The 25,330-nt window shown below is 38.7% G+C and overlaps 1 protein-coding gene across 3 annotated transcripts; it reads right to left on the minus strand.

Annotated features, from left to right (window-relative positions):
* ZNF483 (zinc finger protein 483) lies at positions 1-20,723 on the minus strand. 3 transcript variants are annotated; one of them, XM_019749542.3, is made up of 6 exons: positions 20,570-20,723; positions 18,401-18,942; positions 16,639-16,727; positions 14,935-15,061; positions 14,451-14,546; positions 1-11,603 (listed from the first exon to the last, which is right to left on the minus strand). In XM_019749542.3, the coding sequence occupies exons 2-6, from the start codon at positions 18,789-18,791 to the stop codon at positions 10,036-10,038; spliced, it is 2,271 nt and encodes a 756-aa protein (XP_019605101.3). In that variant the 5' UTR covers positions 18,792-18,942; positions 20,570-20,723; the 3' UTR covers positions 1-10,035. The 3 variants fall into 3 exon arrangements, with proteins under 3 accessions (XP_019605101.3, XP_088649527.1, XP_074186927.2); XM_088793401.1 differs by lacking the exon at positions 20,570-20,723 and adding an exon at positions 20,433-20,560; XM_074330826.2 differs by lacking the exon at positions 20,570-20,723 and adding an exon at positions 20,365-20,513.
* Positions 20,724-25,330: the final 4,607 nt, after the last annotated feature.

Below are 25,330 nucleotides of genomic sequence, written 5' to 3' on the forward strand. Positions count from 1 at the left end.
TATTTTTTCCATTAAGCAACAACTTTATTGTTTTGGTAGAACTACAATTCACTTTAACTGTTTTATCGCATAGGACATTGTTGTTGTATTGTAATACTTGTACAGGAACGTGCATTATTTCTAGTATTACACATAAACACTTCACCAATCTAGTATCAATAGATTGATTCACTTCAGATGATTGTTTTCTATGCACTGAAGTAACATCACAATGTGTTTACTTGGATATTTAATGTACACAGCACAAGTTAAAGTATACCTATGCAGACAGCACAAGTTATAGCAATACCTATATAAATCATAATCATAAACTTAGATACTACTTCAATTATAATTATTTTCTAGGTTAAAAAAATACATAAAAATATTTAAATTTTAAATGAAGGCATATTACTGAGGCAGAATTCATTCAGTGCAATACAGAAGCTGGTGCTATGACTAGTACAGTAAACAAAATAAGAGTGGAAGAGGGCATACAGTACGTATTCAATGATGAGTGGCAATTGCAATTTACTGCAGGCACAGCAAAATGAAAAAGCTATTTGTTGTATACCAAAGTGTCAAAGATATTACACTAGACAACATTTAAAACAATACCTAATATTTAGTCATTTTTCAGCAACGATCTAGTGAGTCTGGTAAGTTTCTCCTAATTGTCAAAAAGAATCCATGAAATTATGAGAACTAAGTTTCCAACAAAAAACTTCAACAATTTTTAACAGGATTTGAGCTTGTAAACTTGGCCAGCTATGAAACAGTTTGAATTCTTGCACACACACAAATAAACACAAATAAAAAGAATCTTAGATGAAGAGATGATAAAAATAAGTCATTTTAGTTAGGGTGATTCAGTTAGAAATTTATGAGGAAAAAACTTTAAAAGACATTTATTTACAAATATTGAAATTTTCAATTAAGTCTCTAAGTAACTTTGCTTATAGAATACAAGAAGTTTCTAATCATATCAAAGATAAATTGATTAAAAATTTGAAAAATTTTAAGTATTCATCTTTAAATGAGTTGTGTAATACAACACTACCCAATAAAAACTTTGGGTATAGTTTGTCTCAAAGAATATCCAAATTTACAAAGAATTGTCAATTCTTTGTCTAAACACTCAAACTCATGATAGATATTTTTGACAATTTTCCATCTGTCAAAGAAAAATTTCAGCAAGATCGAAAAACTTGTTTCCATCATAAGAATGGGATTTCAGCTATCTTAAAAGACCAGATATATTGGAATTTTAAAGCAAGAGAATGTTTCCCTCATTGCTTTGTTCCACTGTCTGACACTGAAAATACCTGTGCTCCATTTTCTGAAGCAGACTCCAAAAAACGAGTCATGGATACAGATGTTACAATTCTCCAGTATATATGCGAAAATGCTATAAAAGAATCATTGCCAGTTTATGGAATTATTGAAGATGTTCCTTGGTTGAGTTATAAAAGAATTTTACAAACATTTCCTGTACTAGGAATTCAAATTCAGGATTTTCTTGAAACAAAAGGAATGATGGCCAAATATTCAATAATCAAAGACAAAAAGGGGCAGTGCAATTCATGTTTCTCCCTAATGTCACACTGCATATGAACGAGCTAAAATCTGAAGGTCATTAGAATGGGGAAAAACCTGTAACCTACTCACTGCAAAAATTTCAGTTAAAACTGACACATTTTATAATACAATTTAAATGTAATCAATAGTAGTGTATAAATGGGCTGCAAAAAAAAAAAAAAGACAAATGTGAAGAATGGTTTGTTGATAAATTTAGTTTTGTTTCCATTTATGCAACCTTGCGAAATTTGATATCAATACTGAATTGACACGGTGAATTTACTTAAACATAGTTTTGAAACTGACATGCTTTTACTTCAAAATCAATTCTTCTAGTAAAAAGATGACTAGTTTTGTCAATGTGGATGCAAATTTCAAAGGGAAATCATTTTTTGATAGTTGATCCAGTTATTGGAAAACTAAGTATATTTAGAGGAACAACAAAGCATGTTTGGAAGAATTATATCAATCTACTTTACAACTCTTAAGTTTTATACATCTAAATATGGGTCAAGTATTTAAAATGAAAATTTAGTGTTTGAATCAAGATGTGCTGCAATATAAAATACTGGGTTTTGGAAAGTGCAAAAAATAATATCTCACCAATAAGTTTTTACGGATTATACGCTGAAATAATGTTATTAACATACTGGGTGAAATAAAATGTATCATTAACTTTGCCTGTTTTTACTTTTTGAAAGTAGCTACTAGAAAATTTGAAGTTACATACGTGGCTCACTTTACGTTCCTATTGGACAACACTGCTATAACTAAAACACCTTCCAATCAGCTTTTTAGAGCCCTCTTCTTAAATATGAATACATAAAGATTACAAGCAATTAGAGGAAAACATCCAATGTAAAAGTAGGAAACAGGCAAAAACAACTCAGAGGAATGATAGGTAATGCAGGGAGCAGAATAACAATGAAAGACACTATATTAGCATCCTCAGAGAGAAAAGTCACCCATAAAACAAAAACAGAATATTACAAAAAAGGAACAGAGACTCAGAAAATGCACTTGGAAATACAAGTATGACGACAGAAATAAAGCATTCAAAAACATTTAGCAGAGTTGAAAGATGAAATCTTCCAGAAAGGATAGCAATCAAAGACATGAGGCGAGTGACGTCAGGGAAGATGGCAGAGTAGGAAGCACTAGGAATCCATCTCTCTACCTACATAACAATTGTACTAGCAGAAAGTATTTAAAGTGATTACTTTGAAATACAGGAGTCTACTTTAAGACTTGTAGCTTTCCAGTCAAGGGAAAATCTTGACTAGAAAGCTGTAATTGATAATGGTGGATTTTAGGCTTCAGCACAGTAGCAGCTATCCATCCCCCACCAGCCAGTCCTGTGGCAGATGGCTGTGGAGGTGGAACCCACACTTCTGGTTCAGCTTGCTGGAGCCAGAGTGGGCAATGAAGACCTTTTCCTCCAAATACCAGCTTTCTGGGTTCTGACTTTGGATGGCTGCTTCTGATCATGGAGGAAGCCCAGACACAGAAGCAAGCTGCCATTCTTCCAACCCCCACTAGCTAAAGTAGCTTCCAGGGGACTTAAAAAAACAGGGACAGGACCTGTTTGGGATTTGTTTTTTGGACATTGAAAAAAATCCATATATAGGAGTATTTAAAAAGCCACTACTGCTGCCCAGGCAAAGACAGGCTCAGAAAAAAACCTGAGAAAACTTGAAGCATTCACCACAGACTGATCCTTGGCAGAGAGAGACAATTTAATAAAAACCCAACAAACTCTGGGGAAAGGGAGAATATAATTTCCAGAGCTACCTACCACATTATAATATTCAAATGTCCAGTTTTCAACAACAACAAAAATCACACAGCATATAAAGGAATAGGAAAAGTATGGCCCATTCAAAGGAATAAATCAACAGAAAACGTACCTGAGGAAGTCCAGAGGTCAGACTTGTAAACAAAGACTTTAAAACTGTCCTAAAGATGCTCACAGAGCCAAAGGAAGGCTCTGATAATGCTGTCAGATCAAGAGAGAAAAATGAAGAGTCTTCAAAGCAGAAAACACTTGGGAATATGTATCTATTAATTGTTGTTTTAGAGAGGAATGCTCTCCTGAATCCCATTTTACAGAAATACTATAAACATCATGAATATAAATGGGGAAAATATCCAGAAAAGTTAGAGATTTAGCAAAGTTTGTATACTGTCAGAACCATGCTACAGGGAGAGACATCTGAGAACTTCAACCTGAAGAATCTTTCAACCTCAGAACCCATAAGAATCCAGTAGAGAGATGTCACCAATGTTCTCTGAGTGGAAATATTTTGCTAGCAAGTTGCAATCTACTGAGCACGAGAACATTCATTTGGGAAAAGCTTCCTTAGGTCAGACCTTTACAGATATCAACATTTCCATACAGGGAGAGACCCTATGAATGTGCTCCACTTTACAAACAATTTGACAGTGTGTTTTAAGAATCTTAAAATGTTTCTCCCTTTGATCAAGCAGTTCCACGCCTGAGAAATGATTCTGAGGGAAACACAAAACAAAATAGCAACAACAAAAATAAGTCTCTATCAATACACATACAAAGAACCTCCAATGGTTCCCCACTGCCCTGATAATAAAGCGCAAACTCCTCAAAAGGGCTGAAAAGGTCTTTGTAACACAAGCCCTGAATTGTGGCAACAAGCAGTGCAATTGACTCTGTGAATATGAATTTTAACAAACTTCACTCAAAATCAAGTAGGGAAGCCCTAAGGGAAACTCTTATGCACCTACTACTCGTAGCAGCTAATTTTACACATCCCAGCAGGAAGGTGGCTATACTAAACAACAGGTTTTCAACGTAGATGAAAAACAGCCTTATGTTGGAAGATGCCATCTAAACTTTCATAGTGAGAGAAAACAAGGATAGGCTGACTCTCTTGTTTGGGACTAATGCAGCTGATGACTTTAAGTTGAAGCCAATGCTCATTTATCATACCGAAAATCCTAGAGCCTTTAAGAATTATACTAAATCTACTCTGCGTGTGCTCTAAACATGGAACAACAAGGCCTGGATGACAGCACATCTGTTTATAACATGGTTTACTAAGTATCTTAAGCTCACTATTGAGACCTACTGCTCAGAAAAAGATTCCTTCCAAAATATTACTGCTCGCTGACAATGTACCTAGTCACCTAAGAGCTATGATGGAGGTATACGAGTGATGTTGTTTTCATGCCTATTAACACCACATCCATTCTGCAGCCCATGGATTAAGGAGTAATTTTGACTTTCAAGTCTTATATATTTTGTAAGGCTAGACCTGTGATAGTGATTTCTCTGCTGGATCTGGGCAAAGTAAATAAAAAACCACTTAAGAAGGATCTGCCATTCAAGAGAACACTCGTGATTTGTGGTCAAAATATCAACATTAACAGGAGTTTGGAAGAAGTTGATTCCAATTCTCACAAAGGACTTTAAGGGGTTCAAGACTCCGGTAGAGGAAGTAACTGCAGATGTGGTGGAAAAAGCAAGAGAACTAGAAATAGAAGATGTGACTGAACTGCTGCAATCTCATGACAAAACTTTTTAACAGATGAGGAACTACTCCTTATGGATGAGCAAAGAAAGTGGTTTCTTGAGATGGAATCTACTCCTGGTGAAGATGTTGTGAAGACTGTTGAAATGACAACAAAGAATTTAGAATATTACATAAACTTAGTTGATATAGCAGCAGCAAGGTTTGAGAGGATTGACTCCGATTTTTGAAAGTTCTACTGTGGGTAAAATGCTATCAAACAGCATCACATGCTAAATCATTCATGAAGGGAAGAGTACTCATGTGGCAAACTTCATTGTTGCCTTATTTTAAGAACTACCACAGCCACCCTAACCTTCAGCAAAGGTTAACAGCCACCAACACTGACGCAAGACCCACCACCAGCAAAAAGAGTACAACTCACCAAAGGTTCAGATGATGGCTAACATATTTTAGCAATAAAGTATTTTTTAATTAAGGTATGCCCATTTTTTTAGACCTAATGGTATTGCACACTTACTACACTATATAGCTTTAACACAGCTTTCATTATGTACTTGGAAACCAAAAAATTCATGTGAATCACTTTACTGTGATATTTAGTTAATTGCAGTGGTCTGAAACTGAACTCACAATATCTCCAAGGTATGCCTATATGTTAAAAAAACACATTAAGATTCCACAGGAAAACTGTTAGGATTAATAAGCAAATACGGCAAAGTTATAGGAACAAACAATCCAAAAGAGAAATTAAGAATATAGTTCCACTTACAATATCATCAAATATTATAAAATACTTAGAAATAAACTTAACCAAGTGAAAGATTTGAACATTGAAAGTACAAAACATGGATTAATTAAAAGATGATACAAATAAATGGAAAGACATCCCATGTTCATGGATTGGAAGACAATATTGTTAAAACGTTCACACTACCCAAACACAATTCCTACAAAGATGCCAATGACATTTTTTGCAGAAATAGAAAAAATTATCCTAAAATAAAGGGCCCTAAATAGCAGCCTCCCCCACCCAAAAAAACACACAAAAAACCCAAGAGAAATGAAAAATGCTAGAGAATTCATACATCCTGATTTCAAAACATGTTATAAAGCTACAGTAATTAAAACAGTATGGTACTGGCATACAGGCATATAGACTGATGGAATAATAAGCCCAGAAATGCACCTAGGTATATATGGCCAAACATCTTCAACAAGTGTGCAAAGACTACACAATGTGGAAAGGACAGACTCTTCAACAAACGGTGTTGGGAAAACTGGATATCCACAGACAAAAGAATGAAGATGGACCCTTATCTTACACAACATATGAAGAACTCAAAATGGATTAAAGACCTAAATGTAAGAACTGAAACTATAAAATTCCTAAAAGTAAACATGGGGGGAAATTCATGACATTGTATTTGGCAATTATTTCTTAAACATGACACCAACAGCACAGGCAAAAAAAAAAAAAAGAAAAGGCAAGTGGGACTACATCAAACTTAAAAACTTCTGTGCAGCAAAGGAAACAATCAGTGCGGTGAAAAGGCAACCAATGGAACCAATGGAATGGGAGTATATACTTGCAAACCATAAATTTGACAAGGGATTAATATTTAGAATATATTAAATACAGTTACAACTCAAGAAGAGAAAAACAAAAAAACCTCGATTTAAAAAGGGGCAAAGGTCTTGAATAGACAATTCCCTTAAGAAGACATACAAATGGTTAACAAGCATATGAAAAGATTTTCAACATCACTAATCATCAGGGAAACGCAAATCAAAACCATACATGTTAGGATGGCCTCTATCAAAAATACAGAAAATGGTTAAGTATTGTGAGGATGTAAAGAAACTGAAACCCTGTGTACCATTGGCAGGAATGTAAAATGGTACAGCTGCTGTGGAAAAAGAGCATGGAGGCTCCTCAAAAAGCTAAAAATTGAATTTTAATATAATTCAGCAATCCTGCTTCTGGGTATATTATCCAAAACACTGAAAACAGATTTCAAAGAGTATCTACACATCACTGATCATTGCAGCATTAGTCACAACAGCCAAGAAGTACAAGCAACCTAAATGTGTATCGATGGAGGAATGGATAAAAAAATATGTGGCATCTACATACAATAGAATATTATTCAGCCTTTAAAAAGGAGATCCTGTTATACACTGTAAGGATGAAATCTTGCGGACTTCCAGCCAATTCCACTTCTAGATATTTACCTAAAAGAACTGAAAGCAGGGACTCAAACATATTTGTACACCACTGTTCATAGCAGTATTGTTAACAACAGCCCAAATGGTGAAAATAACCTAAATGTCCATCAACAGATGAATGGATAAACAAAATGTGGTATATACATACAATGGAATATTATTCAGCCGTAAAAAGGAATGAAATTTTGACACATGCTACATGAACCTTAAAAACACTATGTTAAGTGAAACAAGCATGACACATGATGACAAATATTGAATGAATCCATTTATATAAGGTACTTAGAAGAGTCAAATTCCAAAGAGAAAGAAAGAATAGTCGTTACCATAGGCTTGGGGAAGAGGAGACTGAGGTGTTATTGGTTAATGAGTTGAGTTTCAGTTTGGGATGATGGAAAAAGTTCTGGAGATAAATGTGGGACAAATGCACAACAATGTGAATGTACTTAATGCCACCAAATTATAAACCCCAAAACGGTTAAAATGGTCAATTTTATGTTATGTATATTTTACCATATTAAAAAAGAATTCTAAAATAAGTAAATTTGTTGACAGGAGAAGCCTTGTCTTGTTGTGTGACTTGAAATTCCTTCAATAGCAATTCATTAAAACATTTTTAAAAGCACAGTCATTTTCAAGTAAATGTCCGGGAAAGCCTATTCTCAATAATCTCTCAAATTTAATTCTTTCTACATCTTTCCAGTAAAAAACAAACCAGGGTTTATATCTTTTCCAAGAGAAAAACTTAAATCATAGTAAATGATTCTCATAAGCCATATTCCTTTCATGGCTAAATGACTCTGGTTGGTCTATTTAGCAATAAGTTTGCAGATCAATTTATCACACAGCAATATTTAAACTACAGTCTGTGGGGCAGTGAGGGCACAAGAAACCAAAAAATATCACCCAGAGGTAGCAATGCAAACCTAAACCCACTCAAATCACAGCAAATATTGCTGAGTCTCAGATGAGCATTAAGGATCTCTTCACCTCGCTAAGCCAAAAGTTTTCTGGTTTAGTTCTCTTTTTAGAGACACTGCCTCAAATTTCACCTTTAGGAACTTGGTATCACAGCTAAATCAGTGGGGCTCCTCCAGAACCGTATGACCTCAGACCCAAACCTACCTGACTTAAGAGTTTTCAGTTCCTTTTTCACAATTAGAAACTTCTTCAGGCTCCACCAATGAAATTAGTAAGGAATAGTTTACTAATATCTGTATATTCCTCTGAGGTCTATAATCTCCCAACAGAAAACTTAACTGAAGATTTATTCTGTATCATTTCTACATTCTTTTCCTGAATTTTACTTAATATTAGTAATCTCTTTAGATTTTAGGCTATGGATTTTCCAGATGGCAGGGGATCAGAATATCCAATTCTTACCGTTGTTAAGTCAGGTTACATAACTGAGAGAACTTGGCAATAGAAGAGTAGATTCCCTATCGAAAGGTAGCAGCTGCTACCTAAAACCAGCTGACTGCCCCACTGAAATATGGGCCCAGTGTTGTCAGCTCTTACATTTTTTAAGACAAGCTTTTTTTTTTTTGGTATAACATTTCCTATTTTTAAAATGGTGGCAACTAATTACACACACACACACACACACACACACACACACACACACACACCCCTACCTTACCACGCAGACCAACTAAAACACGTCAAAGGGCCCAATTTTAGCTTGTGACCCTCACCATAGAGAATGTATACACTCCAATTACAGGAAGCTGTACTTAGCATAGAAAAAAATTTTTTAAATAGAACTCTATTTTGCAAAAGGCAATCCGTCCAGATACCTGTTTTCAGCACCCATTTCCTCCCACCACCCCCTACCCCCCAAGCTGTTTTCCTAGGACTGTAACTCTCATGTCTGAGATGGCTCAGGTGTCTGCCCTCTAGATTCCCTGTCCCCTTAGCCAGTGCCCAAAGGAAAAATAGGTTGGGGTGCTTTGTCCAATTAAAACATTCCCTGAAGGCAAACTTGTTTGAGCTTCACTGACTAGTTCCTGTTTATACCATTTTTTAGCATCAAATATTCAAGTATTCAAGGCATCAAGTATTCAAAAAATATACTGCATTCTCACTACACCAAAGTTCAGTATCCTAAACGAGTAATTTTCTACTAAACCTGAAAATTCTAATGGGTCAAAAATGTTTAACTTATTTCCACAGCTCCAGAAAACATGAGGTATTTTTTTAAAAAAAGTTAGAAATTATTAGTCCCACCCCTTCATTCTACCAGTTCAGAAAGTGACATTCAGAAAGGTCAAATGAATTCCCCAAGGTTATATCGCAAGTTGCTCAGCAAACTGGGGCAGAACCCTGGTCATCTGACTCCACTCAAGTTCTCTTTCTATTACACTACCTGGTAGTGGAAGGGGAAGCTAGCGAAGCTAGAAGGGAAATCTTCTGACGAAAAGTAGTTAAAAAGGTAGGTCCTGGACACCAACACCCTACCCCTCCCACCACCTCCGCCCCCACACACTTTTTAAATTCACATTTGGTCTTTTAGAATCATTTCACATCTCATACTACTTTCACTTTTCACATCACTTTACCAGCCCTATCTACCGAAAGTTGACATCCTTGCAAAGAGGGGTGAAAGGGAAAAAGTAAATTTTTCCTAGCCGCCAAACCATCAAAAGTTGCAGCTACCGATCAATGCTGTGGTAATTTACATCCCAGGTTACTAATAATGGACAATTCTGACTAAATTTCCCCCCACCTTACTACAGCCCAAGAATTACTCTCCAGAGTGAAATCCCCTATGCCTGATGAGGCCTGAGTTACTTTTAAATGTCTTCTCACATTCATTACATTCATATTCTCTTCTTCCAGTATGAATTTTCAGGTGTTCTACAAGGATTGAGCTTCGACTAAAGGTTGCTCCACAATAGTTACATTCATAGGGTTTCTCTCCAGTATGAATTCGATGATGTTCATTAAGAGATGAGCTCTGACTGAAGGATTTCCCACATTCTTTACATTTATAAGGTTTTACACCAGTATGAATTCTCTGATGACGACTAAGGAGTGAATGGGTAGGGAAGGCTTTCTCACACTGATTACACTTGTAGGGTTTTTCTCCTGAATGAAGTCTCTGATGATATATTACAGATGTAAAATGGCTAAAAGTCATCCCACAATCATTACATAAGTATGGTTTCTCTCCAGTGTGAATTCTCTGATGTCGGGTGAGGCAAGAATTCTGTCTAAAGGCTTTCCCACATTCACCACATTTATAGGGTTTCTCTCCAGTATGAATTCTCTGATGCTTGGAAAGGGATGAGCTATGACTAAAGGATTTTCCACAATTGTTACATGTATAGGGTTTTTCTCCAGTATGAATTCGCTGATGCTGAATAAGAGATGAACTGTCACTAAAGGGTCTTCCACATTCTTTACATTTATAGGGTTTTTCTCCAGTGTGAACTCTCTGATGTTTAATGAGGTGGGCAGTTAGGGTGAAAGCTTTTCCACAATCATCACATTTGAAGGGTTTCTCTCCACTATGAGTTCTGTGATGTGGTGTGAGGGATGAACTGTCACTGAAAGCTTTTCCACATTCATTGCACATGTAGGGTTTTTCCCCAGTATGAATTCTCCTGTGTTTGGTTAGTGAGGCACTATAGCCAAAGGCTTTTCCACATTTGCTACATTTATGGGTTTTTTCTCCAGTCTCCAGTCCCTCATCTTTATTCAAGGTTGCATCCTGATATTCATCTTTCCGACATTTCTCACATATAGAGGTTTTTCTCTTAGCAAGGGATGAGCTTTGAGTAAAGGTTACCCCACAGTTACTACACTTCTGGGATTTATCCCCCAAATGAATTTTCTGATGTTTCTGATGTTCAGCAAGAGATGAAGAGTGACTTAAAACTTTCCTGCCTTCGTTATATTTCCGTGGCTTTTCTCCAGTGTGTTCTTTGCGGTTCAGAATAAGGTCTGAATGAAAACTAAAGGGTTTTTTGCATTCATTATACCTCCGAGATTTCTTCCTCAAGTAGACTCTCAGATGTTTAATTATATCCGAAGTTTCTTTGAAATTACTTCCAAAGGGGCCTTTTGCAGGATCAAATTCCTCACCCTTACTGCCTCTCCCATGAGTTTTCTTTTGTGGGCCTGTTACTTGAGAATATTCCTTATCACTACGATCCTCCTCTAATCTGCCATAACATTTCCAGGATTCTCCCATCAAGTCATAATCACCACCCATCAGGTATCTTTCTATTATTTTATCTAAAGTCGATTCTTCCACAAGAACATCTTGATTTCGAACAGATTCCTTCAATTCACCTCTAGGATCACACTCTAAAAGAAATAACACAGAATATTTCCCGTTTACAATAAAGGAAGCTGCTGTATTTGGAATTGAAATAGGAATACAGACAGTAATGACTATGAAGAATATGGCTCGGACAGTTCTCAAATAGTCTGATAAAACAGCGACGGGAAAAGGTAGATATAGGGAATGTAGGTAAATATAGGGGTTAGGAAAACTATTGAGGAAGATGAAGTTTATGCTTTATAGTTAGAAATGCAAGTTCTTGCCCTCATTCAAATTTCCGTAAGAGGTTCAAACTTCTTCTCCCTCTATCCAGTCTATTCTTTTTTTCAAACAGTAATGATAGTACGATGATAATAGTGCAATATTTACTGAATACGTAACAAATGCCAGGTCCCATATCATGTACTTTACTTGTATTTCACTTACTCTTCACAATAACCCTATTTATTATCCCTGTTTTATGGATGTGACAACTAGGCACATAGAAAGTAGCTTGCTGAAGGTCACATGTATTACAAGTGGCAGTGACAGATTTTTAACCTAGTCTGACACCAAAGCCCAGGCTTCTGATCCCTGTACCATACTGCCGCTCCTCAAAACAGTCAAATAGCACTAAGTTTATAGACATTAGTCACATCACAGATATATTAATACAACACCACTTATGTTAGACTTTCAACGGTTACCAGTCTGGCCCCTTATGAATACTCTCACCAGGCATCCATTTACTGTCCCTAGTATACTACAGCATTTTCAATCTGATTCTTTTAGTCTTTTAACATTTTATACTACCCAGAAAGCAGTCTCACACCACTTCACTATCACAAACATACAAATTTGACAGGGCCTAGGGTTCAAATCTCACAATTTCCACAGAGCTTTCTCCAATACTATACTATTTAAGCCCTTCTCAGAACTCTGAATTCATTCATTAACTACATCACTCAGCCTAGCCCTTAATCATGAGACCATACTGTCACTTTTGTAAAACTATTTTTTAAACAGATGACTATAAAACACAAAATCCTATCACCCAGAAGTTAACTATTGTTAAAAATTCTATTTCCTTCTAGAAATTGCTCATTTTAGAATTAAAAAACTATGCATAATATATAGTTTTACTTTTTTGATTCAAATTCTTTCCCATCTCATTGGTAATTCTTCATAAAGATAATTTTAGTTATGTAATAATCCATTATATATTAATATTAATATTTCATATATTCGTTTACTTAGTTATTCCCTTATTGAATTTTATCAAATGATTAATATTTCCTCAGAAGTCATAAAAGTAGAATTAGTGAAACAAGGGAGAGAAAATTTATAACATCACGTGACGCATGATGAGAAGCACCTGACTACTCATCTCTAGTCAAATGATCTTTCTTTAAATAGTATTGTTGCTTTAAATATACATTTCATTGTTGACCAGTGAGTTGGAACATTTTTTTCACGTTCACAGCTATTTAAATTTGTCAGTTATTCTTAGTTTTGTCAGTTATCTGCTCAAGTTCTTCATTTTTCTAACAGACTCAGTGTTCCTTACTGATTTGCATGAGTTTTTTTATAAATTACAGCTATTAACTGTACTTTATCTGTCAAAAACTTTTTCTCCAGTCTGTTATAAAAGACTTTTTCAAGCTGCACATCTAAATGATGCTTCTTTTACATAAGCATCTTAGAGGGGAGGAACATGTATATATCAATGCTGCTAGATTTTACTAAAAACTTTTTTAAGAATGCATCTTTGAAACTATTCTCCCAAATACTACTACTTATAAACATAAGACAATTGCTGTCCTTTATTTGTGTAACTATACTGCAAACAGCCAATAGATTGACTGAAACGAATGGTGAAGATGGAACAGAACAAAGTGAATTAAAAAAAAAAAAAGCCAAGGTACTGATATATAATTGTTTTTTAATGTATATATTATATATTGTTAAATTTTAATAAGGGGAGGATAAAGAAAATAATATAACCCTTCAAAAATAACCAGCATTAACATGAATGCTCCCTAGATGTTAAAAGTCCATATGCATCTATATTTTCAGATATACACAGGTACATGCACATTTTTTTCCTTTTAACAAAAATGGAATTATACTACTATGTTGTCCTTGGGATGAATTCCTACTTATTCTTTAAGACTCAACTCAAATATTAATTAAGCCCTTGCTTCTATATTTTCCCATTGCATACATAGCAATACATTCCATTACTACACTTTTTGTTTTGGTGTCTGTATTTTTGTCTATGGCATCCATAAAAATGCACCTCTCAGATCTCCTCATCTAAGCGCCTGCTTTCAGGTAAGCACCTGCTCTATGAATCCACCGTGGCATTCACGCCAAGGCCACTTTCCCACAGCTGGTCCCAGTCAATAACTAGTATAGCAGGGATGGTTAGGCAGACCCATTTCTGTGAAACTTAAGACTCTGAGGGGCAACTCTGGCTTGAGGACTTTATTTTGGCCTTGTCAAAACTTTCTTAAATTGCATGTCAGTCTAAGAGTCTTCCTACCCAATCTTCCTTCCTTCTTTCCCTCTCTCATTCACAGGTTTCAGACCTGCAGTGTGCTCTGACAAATCTCCTGGCTTCTTCCAGCTCCCTCCCTATTTTCCTTCACTGGCATTCTCTCCAGTAAGTCTATGGCATGGCTAATTGCGTCTTGGCATCTACTTCTCAGAGAACCCAAATGAACAGTCTCCCCTGTTAAAATGAACATTCCAAGAAGCAAGGGATATATTCTAATCATTCTTCTAATGTAATGATAATTTATCTAGATCACCCAACATTTCAAAAGCTCTTCCCAAATGACTTGGTAAGCAACTGTTTTAATTTCCTTGTCTATTTTTCACCAACTCACCTGGTCTGGAGCCTTCTGAGACTTCTTTTTCCAGCAGCCATGGCAGTTCAACCCACTTTATCTGGGAAATCAAATCTAATTTGGAAACTGGAAAGCCTGCTCGTAGAGAAAATAATATTTTAAAAAACTGCTGTTTTTGCATAGAACAAAGACATTCTCACATTCACACATAGCCTCTGGTTCTCCAGGGGAGAGAAGATGCTATCCAACACAGACATGAATACTGGAATTTGAGGAGAAAATGGGGGAAGGTACGGCCTTCATGATAGCACAATGATGCTAAACATTTCCAATTCAATGAAGTATGGACTCTTTTTTTGGAGAAAACACTACAGAAAAGTACATTTTCAGGACCCATTTTTAGAATTAGTCACATCACCCCTGCACACCCACCCAAAACAGTTCATAGCATTTATCTTTCAATAACAGTGGACAAAAAGATACCAAGCGTAGACGCTAGATCATGAAGAGAAGATGCTCTTACCCAGAAATTCCAGGTTCCTAAAGTTCTCCATCAGCACTTCCTTATACAGTTCCTTTTGAAAAGGCTCCAGCTTCCTCCACTCTCCTCTGGAAAAGCTCACAGCCACATCCTTGAACGTCATGGGTTCCTAGAACACCAAACAGTCTTTTTGGCATTATATTATTCCCAAATAGATCCTCAGGGGTCAGAGAAACAGTTAGGATATAAAGTATTAGTTTTGATATTACTTAAGTTTTTAAGGATTCTAAAGCAAGTTACGAGGTAGCTATTACATGACTATTACAAGTGATCCAAAACAACATTATAACACATCCCTGCTTCTCCATTTAGTCCCTGGTGTGAAATGCTTTATCTGGAATATCTAACATTGATCAAGTTCACCCCACCACACTGATTTCTTGGATTCACAGAAAAATGTTAAATGAAGGATACAAATTACATTCCTAAACCCCAATTCACAGAATTCATGTAAACTTACAGGCAATAATTAAACATATGAGCAACATCAGTGACTACATTCCAAATTTTAATTTCCATTGACAAACATAATCTATATTCAATAACATACTCACAATTACTCCAAAATTACAAGCAAGCACCATGACTCATTAAAACACACTTTCTATATGATCCTCTGCATTGCATTTTGAGAGGCAGTATAACAGAGTGGCTAGAAGCACTTGTATTAGCTTCCGATGGGTGCTAAAACAAATCACAACTTTGGTGGCTTAAAAGACGTTTATTCTCTCACAATTCTGGAGGCCAGAAGTCTGAAATTAAAGTGCTGGCAGAGCTCACTCCCTCCAGAGGCTGAGGGAGAATCTGTCCCTTGCCTCTTCCAGCTCCTGGTGGCTGCAGCATTCCTTGGCATTCCTTGGTTCGCAGCCTTGCCTCTCCAACCTTCACATGGCTTTCTCCTGCTTTGTGTTCAAGCACCTTCTGTCTCTCTCTTACAAGGACACTTGTGATGGCATTTAAGGTTCACCCGTACAATCCAGGATAATTTCCTCATTTCAAAACCATTAACTCAATCACATTTGCAAAGACCTTTCTTCCAAATCAAAGTGGTATTCACAGGCTCTAGGGATTAGGAAGTAAACATATTTTGGGGAGCCATGATCAGCCTACTATATAGCACTATTACTCACTATTTTGATAAGAAATTTTTTTCCTAACTGGTAAAATTATTATATATAGCAAATTTATTGATTTGTAACCAGCTACCTTTCTCAACTATCACATGAGTTTCAGTACTTGTTCAGTTGATTCTCTGAGGTGTTCCAAGTAGGCAATATTATCTTTCATACCAATACTTACCTCACTTCTTTCTTATCTTACTTAGCATTGGCTAGAATATTCAGAAAATCCTCATTAACAGCAATAAGGTTAAACATTTTATTTCCAATACCATCCAGATGGGGATTTTTTTTAATCATGTTAGGAAATATCATTTGATTTTCACCTAATTTTATCAGGAACAACTGTTGAATTTTAGTAAATAACTTTTTTTGTTTTTATTAGAGTCAAACTTGTGACAAATTCTCCTGATAAAAGAGCATGTGAAAAATGACCCCAAAGAATGTGAGGAATGTGAAGAAAAGGAGATTGTCTTAATTATTCCATCTAGCATTGTTATACCACTCAGTAGGAGCTCAGCAAGTATTCACTTTGGAATGAATGAAAACCAGTGAGAGGAAAGCTTACCCCGGATTTAGGACTAGGAAGGACAGAAACCATTTTATCTTCTTCAGGGCTCTCTTCTTGGGAAATAACAGACTCTTGAGAAACTGGATCTAAGAAAAGTGGAAAAAAACAGTCCAGTCTTTCAAATGGATTCCTCAGACTAGAAGTTCTTATATATGTGTCTGGAGAAAAAGGTCGTAAGAAACAGAAAAAAGTTTCTTCCACTTTTTAAAACAGAAAGAACAGACACATCATGTAGTTTCCTATTAAAACCCAAGCCTTTTCCCCCTACTCTGTAAAATATCAATTCCAAAGCTCACAAAAAACTGATTTTGTTCATTCCATACACCACAGTTTAATGTACTTAATTTGCATAATTATTTTAAAATCTTTATAAGCTGTAGTAAGGGAAAAGCCTATTTATTTTATGTATTAATTTATTTTCTTCATAATCCTACCACAATGTCTTGCACAAGAGTCATTTATTAAATGAGCTGACTCCACCTCTGGAGTGCCCAAGATTCCTAAATACGGAAATCAGGAACCTGAACCTACGAACTACATGTAGTAAGCACCCCAAAATGTTAACAGCAATTCTTCTAATAAGGGAAAAGTACTTTTTAAAATTATACTTTCTTATGAAAAGAATTTTAGGTAGCCTATTGTTTAGGCAATCAATAGAAATGAAGCATCAGAATTTTGCAGAGAGAAAAGAGGGATTATTCTAAGGAAACTGTTCTATCTTACTGAAAGCTAGAGCAATCAATTCATGAACTTCTTTACAGCAGGGGCCTCCACACAGAGGCCCTAATTTTGTAGAAGTACCGTGTTGCAGTGACAGTCCAGTCAGAAAGGAGTCAGGAAGCCCCAATTTTAGCTATACCAAGGAGCTGCATGACCACAAATTAAGTCTGTGGTGGTAGAGACTATTTCCACATTTATCTCAGAACTCCTAGTAGAATACAAGCTGTCACACATATGTACTGAGAACCTTATGTAAATAATATTGGGAATACTTGGAATATTTGTAGCCTATAGAGAGGGATTTTATAAAAGTTGAACCACATGCTCTCAAAGGGCTAGCCACCCTAGAAGTCTTTTCATCAGTACTTTACAATGACATAATCATATTACAATTCATAGTTTATATTTTAGACATTTGTATATAATGTACAATAATGTAATTATAAAAATGTAAGCCAGCTGTTCCTCTGGATGGCTGTGGAACTGCACTAGTCAATAGAGTAGTTGCTGGCCACATATGGCTATTGGAGTCTAATTAAAAAATCAATTCCTTATTTGCACTAGTCACATTTCATATGTTTAACTTGGAGAGCAAAACAGTGCAGAACGTATTTCCGTTATCAGATATTGGAAATGTGCTACTGTATACACTAAAGCTTAGAAGTGAGGTTTGGGCTGGATGATAAGCTTATGACTGCAAACATTTTTAGATAATGTCTTTCTTTCCTGTGTTCTAAGGTCCCCTCTTGCTCAAGGGTGAGGGGAAAGAAATTAGTATTTCTTGAGCATGCACTTTGCATTATACTTTGTCTTATTTAATCCTCACAACAGAACTATAGAGAAGATGGGATCCCCTTTTTACAGACAAAAGTTCTGAGAGGTTGCATAGCGTGCCCAAGACCACACATAAAGGGCAGGGCCGATTCAAAATCCAGTCCCACCTCCAAACTCAGTCTCTTTAGCAAATAGCTTTCTTCTGAGTTGACTCTCATACCCCGAGGAGATCTCTCCCAACCCCTCCTTCCTCCATAAATCTCACCTTCCTTTTTTTCAAGCATTTGGGTCAAATCCTCTATTAAGGTCACCACTTCCTCACTATTCTCAGGATGTTGTGACTTTACCCAAATCCTGATCTCCCCAGGCAAAATGGTCAGGAATTGCTCAAACACCAAAAGCTTTAAAATCTGTTCTTTCGTGTGGATGTCTGGTCTCAGCCACTGAATGCAGAGCTCCCAGAGTTGATTCAGGGCTTTTCTGGGTCCAGCCTCTTCTGAGTAACAAAACCACCTGAACCTCTGTCTGAAATACTCTGGGTCAGTAGAGTTTCCTCTTAGAATAGCTTCTTGATTCCCAGGAGTATCCATTCTTAGGATCTTGTTTTGTTCACTTGAGGCCAGAGTTTGAGGCTCTGGGCAAAGGGCTGTCATCATGTTCCAGGGTACCACGACTTGCAATGTGTATCACCAACAGGACTTCAGTCCCCTTTAGACTCTAGTTGAATATCTGTACAGTCCACCAACAGGGTCTATACACAGCAAAGTATCAAGAGTTCCAAGGATTCAGTTCATGGTCTTGCAGAAACTATCAAGAAATATAAGATATTAAGTAAGTGAAATAAATGGTTAATCCTGAAAACATTGCTCTTGGTTTGGTTCAGATACATGTATATAGTATATACACATACTCTCAGAGGCCTGCAACAGCCCTGCCCAACTACCATATTAAAAGAATAATTTTACTTAAAGGTGAAAAGTTGAGTTTCTTAAGGGTAATTAAAGGCACCCTCCAAGAAAAGTTTCTTCAGACTAAATACTCCTCATAAGCAAAACTGATCAGAAAAGGCTCACTGCTACAAGACGATCCAGTCACAAACCTATTTAATATTTCCTGCTCTCTCTCAGTGAGTGGCCATGCATTTCCCACCAGCTGCTCAACTCAGAAACCTGGTTTCATATTTGCCTCTAAAATTTCTCACATAATCAATAACCAAGGCAGTTTTATTTCCTAAGAACCTATGTACAGGTTTCTCCAATCCAACCTCACACTGGAGCCAAAGGATTCCTCCTAATAGGTATCCCTCCCACTGTCTCAAGATAAAATTCAAAGGCAGAGGATATGCATGGTTATCTAGACCCTGCTCTGATGACCTCATCTCTTGAGTTCTAGCAGCCCCTGATGGATACTACAGCCATAAAGAAGTATCTCCCCATTCCCAGACACTCTATCTGCTTCCATCCTTTGCAGTGGAGCCTTCCCTCTCCTTGGAATGCTGGTTTCTTTCCCTCTCCCACCAAATGTTTCTTCATTAAACCTTGACTCCTTTTAACTGACACCTCTTGTATGAAGCTTTCTCTGATCCCCAAGTGCTCTTTTGCAGAGAGCATGATGTCCCATGTTGCATGCATTTGTTCATTCTACAAAAAACTGAACACCTATGAGTTGGGAACGAGGCACTACGGAGGTAGGCGTGGACAGGTCAGACAGGGTCCCCACCCTCACAGAGCACCCAGAAAATGACAATACAGCCTGAGATGTGCTACATGCGGCAAGTAACAGGGCACTCTCCTCCAACTGCAACTATAGAAACAATAATTACCCACCTCCGAGCACGGAACCTGGCCCACCGTATGCATGACGTCATTTTATTCCTCTGCCAAATACATGGCACCTACCGGGTACCTGGCGCCGTGCTGGGCACCTGGGACTCTGCGGAGAGTAAGACATTCGTCTTGATCTCCAGGGAGCTTACAACAGAGGCACCGCGAAAATGTGACGCAGGCAAAAAGAATTTGTCAAACGGGGCTGGTGGGGATTTGCCTCACAGAGGATATTGGCAATGTCTGAAGACATTTTGGTTATCACAACTGGGGAGAAGCGGTGCTACTGGTACTTAGTGGGTAGAGCCAGGAAAGCTGCTAAACGTCCTGCAATACAAGGAACAGCCTCCTCCCCACCCCACGCACACAAAACAAGGAATTTTCCCGCGCAAAATGTAAAAAGTACCGAAGTTGCAAGACCCCAGGCGCAGGGAGGGGATGGAGGAGAGCTCCGTCATTCAAGAGAGTGCCCACCTCCCACAGGAGCTGCAGCATTGGGAGCGCACAGCGAGGTCGGTCGGATGCCCTCTGCCCCGCTCCGCCCCAAGTGCACCCTCGGGGCCGGCGACCTGGCCGCGGCACCCAAACTAGGGGCCCGGGTCAACAACTACCTGCAACACGACCCGCAGTCAGGACCAACGCTACCGCAATGAGCTTCTAGAAGCTGGTCCTGCAGGAGCTGCGCGCGCAAGCCAACTGGAGACCACTGCGCCTGCGTAGGGGCGCAGAACTACGATTCCCGGAATGCGCTTGTCTCGCTTTGCGAAAGTCCTGTGCTTTCCATAGGCTCCCACCCTAGCCTGTTGCGCACGATCTTTGGGAAGCGGCTGGTGGGGTCGGCCAGAGAATTATTGCTGCGCCAGAGGCCTAAAAGCCTAGAACCTTCTTAAGTTTTCCCATCTATGATGTTCTGTTTCCTTGGTAACCTCAAACCATCCCTCCCTCCTCCCCTCCTTCCCGGTCCCTGAAATCGAGGCTGCAAAAACCCACCGCAGAAGCATGTTAGTGATGCATACGATACAAACCATAATTAATGCCGCAACTTGAATTAAACAAATATTAGTATTATGACTTTCACACCTGCCACCATAGTCCAAACCACCATCATGCTTCGCCTGAATTATTGCAATAGCTTCTTGATTTCACTTCTTTTCACACTGCAGCCAGAGAGATGCTTAAAAGACATAAACAGTATACCCCCACCCCCCGCCTGCTTAAAACCCAGCAAAGGCTTCCCATTTCACTCACAGTAAAAACCTAATTTTTACAGCGACTATAAGGCCGCATGGAATCTAGCCACCCATAACCTCCTTAACCTCTTCCCCCACTTCCCTGCTCCAGTCACAATGGCCTCCTTGCTCTCCCTCTCCCTCCAACGTGTCTGACACTTCTAGCTGACACGCTCCTCCCAGACGTAGCAGTATCCTTGTATCTTCTTAGTGAGTGAGGCTCTCCCACCACTATGCTTATGTTGGAACCCAACCCCTCCTCACTCCTGTTTCCCTTCTAACATATCTAATTTTCTTATCTGTTTAGTACTTATTGTCTGCATTTTTTCGCTAGAATACCTGTTCCACAAGGATAAGGATTTTTATCTGCTTTGTTCTATAGAGATACAATCCCCAAGCCCTGGAACACTACCTGGCGCATAGTAGATGCCGAATAGATATTTGTTGAAATATCTGAATGGGCACGTGCATGGATTTCTAGTGGTACAGCAAACACGGCTGTGGAACTCCAGAAGGATTGTTTGGAGAGTCCTACGTAATAACTAGGTAACTTTTGCAGGGATGGAGTTGGGAAAGAAAGGTATTCTAGACTGAAGGAGCAGGGTGGGTCAAGGCACTAAGCCTTTAAAAGAACTGAGCAAGCTCAACTAAGTGAACCGCTGGGTCCATCTCACAGGCAGCAAGGCAAACTGAGGAAACAAGGCTGCCTGCAGTCAAGAAGAAGCTATCCCAGTCCCAGGAGAATGCGTATTCTTCTCTATCCACCTCCGCTTGGCTAGCTGAAAATGGAGGGGACAACAAGGAGAAGCTAGAGAAAGGAGAGGAACATGAAATGAAATTGGCTCATTAGTTTAACTGAGCAGGTCAGAGAAACTTTAGTTAAACGGTTCTCAAACTTGACTGTACCTTAGAATCACATGGTATTCTTCATCTGAATGCAAATCTTGGGGGACCCTCCTCCCCCCACAATCTCTTACAGGTGAATCTTGGACTACATGTTGAGAAACACTGCCCTACTTGAAATATTCTGTAATTAAATGACATACTACATGTGAATACATTACCAGGAAAGAATGACTCCTTCTTGGAACTGGTGGCCAAACTAACTTTTGATTAAAAGCAATCATCAGGGTAAAGAGTGGTGGATTGTGCATCAGTAAACAAAGAGAAAACTACAAATCAATTAGTTTCATTTGTAAGAAAGCTAGTGGGATCTCTAACCAGGATAAGCAGACGTAGGAATTCTTTAAGTAAGTAAATGGGCTTTTTGCTTGTTTGATTTTAGCTGTTTTTGCTTCAGTATGGAGAATAGATTGGAAAGAGGTAAGGCTGCAGACAAAAATGATGCACTATGTGGCAAATTTTATTTTGTAAAGTCAGCTGTATATATATATATATATATATATATATATATATGTATGTATATACATATATTGCTGTATGTATAGCTATATATATCTCTCTCATCTGGATATATATTTGTACAATGTGATGTTGACGCCCTTCCATTGAGGGGAAGTATCGATGTTTCTCCCCCCCCCCCTTGAACCGGGGCTGACCTTTGCAGCAGAAGTGATGCTGTCTGACTTCTAAAACAGGGTACATCGATGTAACTGGCACCCAGCATCCCAGAAGCCCCACTTCCCTTTGTCCTCCCTTTCAGTCACCTTCCCAAGGGTATCACTATTCTGACTTGCAACAGAATAGAACAGTTTTACTTGCTTTTATACTCTAGAATCTAGAATCTGGATAAGTAGAATTCATATGATATCTACTCTTTGTATATGGCTCCTTTCATTCACATTATGTCTGTCAGATTTATCAGTATTTTTGCATGTGGTTATAAATGAATGAAAATCATTTATTTTCATTGCTGCATTGTATTCCCCTAAGACTTGTTATTTACTTTAAAATTTCCTGTTTTCACAGCACCTTGCCCAGCCTCTGTTTCCTTACATAGAGGTAGGGAGGAAGCATGTGTTTGTGAAGGGGTGCATCTGGTTTTCCTGCCTTCCTTCTAGAATCACCTCCTTTAAAGAAACTGAAGAGCAAAGGTCCTTCTTGCTCCTCCCCACCCCTGTTATACAGAAAATGACAGCCAGGGCAGGGAAGGAGCTTGCCTAAAGGTCACTCAGCTGGTACATTGGCAGCTGACTAACTCTGAGCAGAAGCCTTTTAGCAGGAAGAAGCACATCCTCCCGTATAGCTGGAGGGACGAGGGCAGCCTATGAGTTCAGGATGGGACTTTTAAAAGTTGTTGTTTAAGTGCCAAACTCTACCCAAAAGAAATATTACAGGTGAAAGAGGAACATTCCTGATTGAAGCCCTGCGTTCCCCCCCAGGCAGCCTTTGAGATGTCTCCTTAGGACCCTGAAGGCCCCTGAGCTCCTGCAATCTGAGCTGCCTCAAGGACACCAAGTCCTCAACTTCAAGGATCCCAGAGCCAGTTAGAGGCCATGATTTCCTGTCTGGGAGAGCTGACCATCTCCTGAAAAGAAAACAACAAAAAACTCCCCTGCCTGTCTCCGTAGAGATATAACGGGAGAGCAGGGGAGTACCTTCCAGAAAGAAAGAAGGAAAGAAATAGCAAGCAGGCTAGCTAGCAAGCGACAGTAAGGATAAACTAGAGAGAATGAGGGTAAAGATACAGAGCAAAGGAGCATTCTATAGAGTGAAGACTCAGAAACGAGGAGGAAACACAGTTGGAGAGATTAGCCTTAAACAGCCACTGCCAGGGTCCCCTGTTCGTTGTAGTAGAAGGGAAGGAGGCAAGGAAGAGTGTAGATGCAAGTAGGTGTGTGTCTGATGGCCTCTGATAGAGACTGCTGAGAGAGAATCTACTGAGACCTCAGCTGGAGAAGTAGGTAGGAGTGGCATTTGACAAGAGTAGATCAGTTTTGAGATAGCTTCTGGGGAGAATCTGAGCTGACCGAGAAAACACTGAAAGGGAAAGTTGTAAGTGGTGACCAAGTCTAGGGTGTGCCCACGGGAGTGGGTCACTGCAGTAGAGTGAAGGTAAAGAGGAGTGGAGAAGAAACAGTCAAGGAAATGAAAGGCCAAAGTGTGAGATGGCTCCATCAATGGATGGTGACATCCACGCTGCTCCAGGATTGATTGATTGATTGATTGATTGATTGATTTGGGAATATTGGGAAACAGTGTGTTTCTCGAGGGCCCATCAGCTCCAAGTCATTGTCCTTCAATCTAGTTGTGGCGGGCGCAGCTCAGCTCCAAGTCCAGTTGCCATTTTCAATCTTAGTTGCAGGGGGAGCAGCCCACTGGCCCATGTGGGAATCAAACTGGCAACCCTATTGTTTAGAGCTCATGCTCTAAGCAATTGAGCCATCCTGCCGCCCACGATGCTCCACGACTTAGAATGGAGAGGAAGTCATAAGGTAGAAGGGACTTTGGTCTGGAAATCTCAGTGAGGAACTAGGGCACTGATTCTACCACTTCACCCAGTAGAATGTGAGGTGTAAGAGATTTAGCAGTTTACATTGGAGAGGGCTGCACAAGAAAAGGCATAATCAGATAAGGTAGGAAGTGAGAGTTAATTCTGTGAAGGTGTTGAGGATATAGGGGTATTTGTAACTACTAAACAGGTTCCAGAGGGGGTTTTGGGGGGGTGATTACCTATAAGAGGTTGGGTCAGCCTGAGAGGAATGCACAAAAGCAATGGGGTTTGTAACACGGTAATAGAAAGATCCTGGGGTTGGGGTTGGGGGGTGGAAGGGCAGAACTGAGGATTATAAGAGAGACAAAGCATTTTTTAGCCTGGGGTAAATGCAAATTGGCTTTCAGCAGTTATTTGCCCTCTGTCTGATAGTACTGATAATATTGTTTGCCTACAAATCTTCCCTAGATATTGGCCCCATTCAGTTCCAAAGGTAATCTGGGTGGAGGCACAGGTATCTATTTCTCTGGGTGGGGCTTGGACTTAAATAAGTCTATGAGCCCCTGAATACAAAAGCCGGACTCCCATGAAACATGCTGAGTGCTCTTGACCCAGGAGTTAGTTCTCATCCTCGGAGCTGGCTGCTCGTTTGACACTGGATGACAGTCCTCCCCCAAAGGCCCCATTGTCTGGGCCCGGATGCTCTTGGGGACAAGAGACAAGGACAGGCTGCAATGTGGCCAAATGAT

This window comes from Rhinolophus sinicus, chromosome 16 (assembly GCF_057876585.1).
Source record: "Rhinolophus sinicus isolate RSI-liver-muscle chromosome 16, RSI-T2T, whole genome shotgun sequence".
NCBI lineage: Eukaryota > Metazoa > Chordata > Mammalia > Chiroptera > Rhinolophidae > Rhinolophus > Rhinolophus sinicus.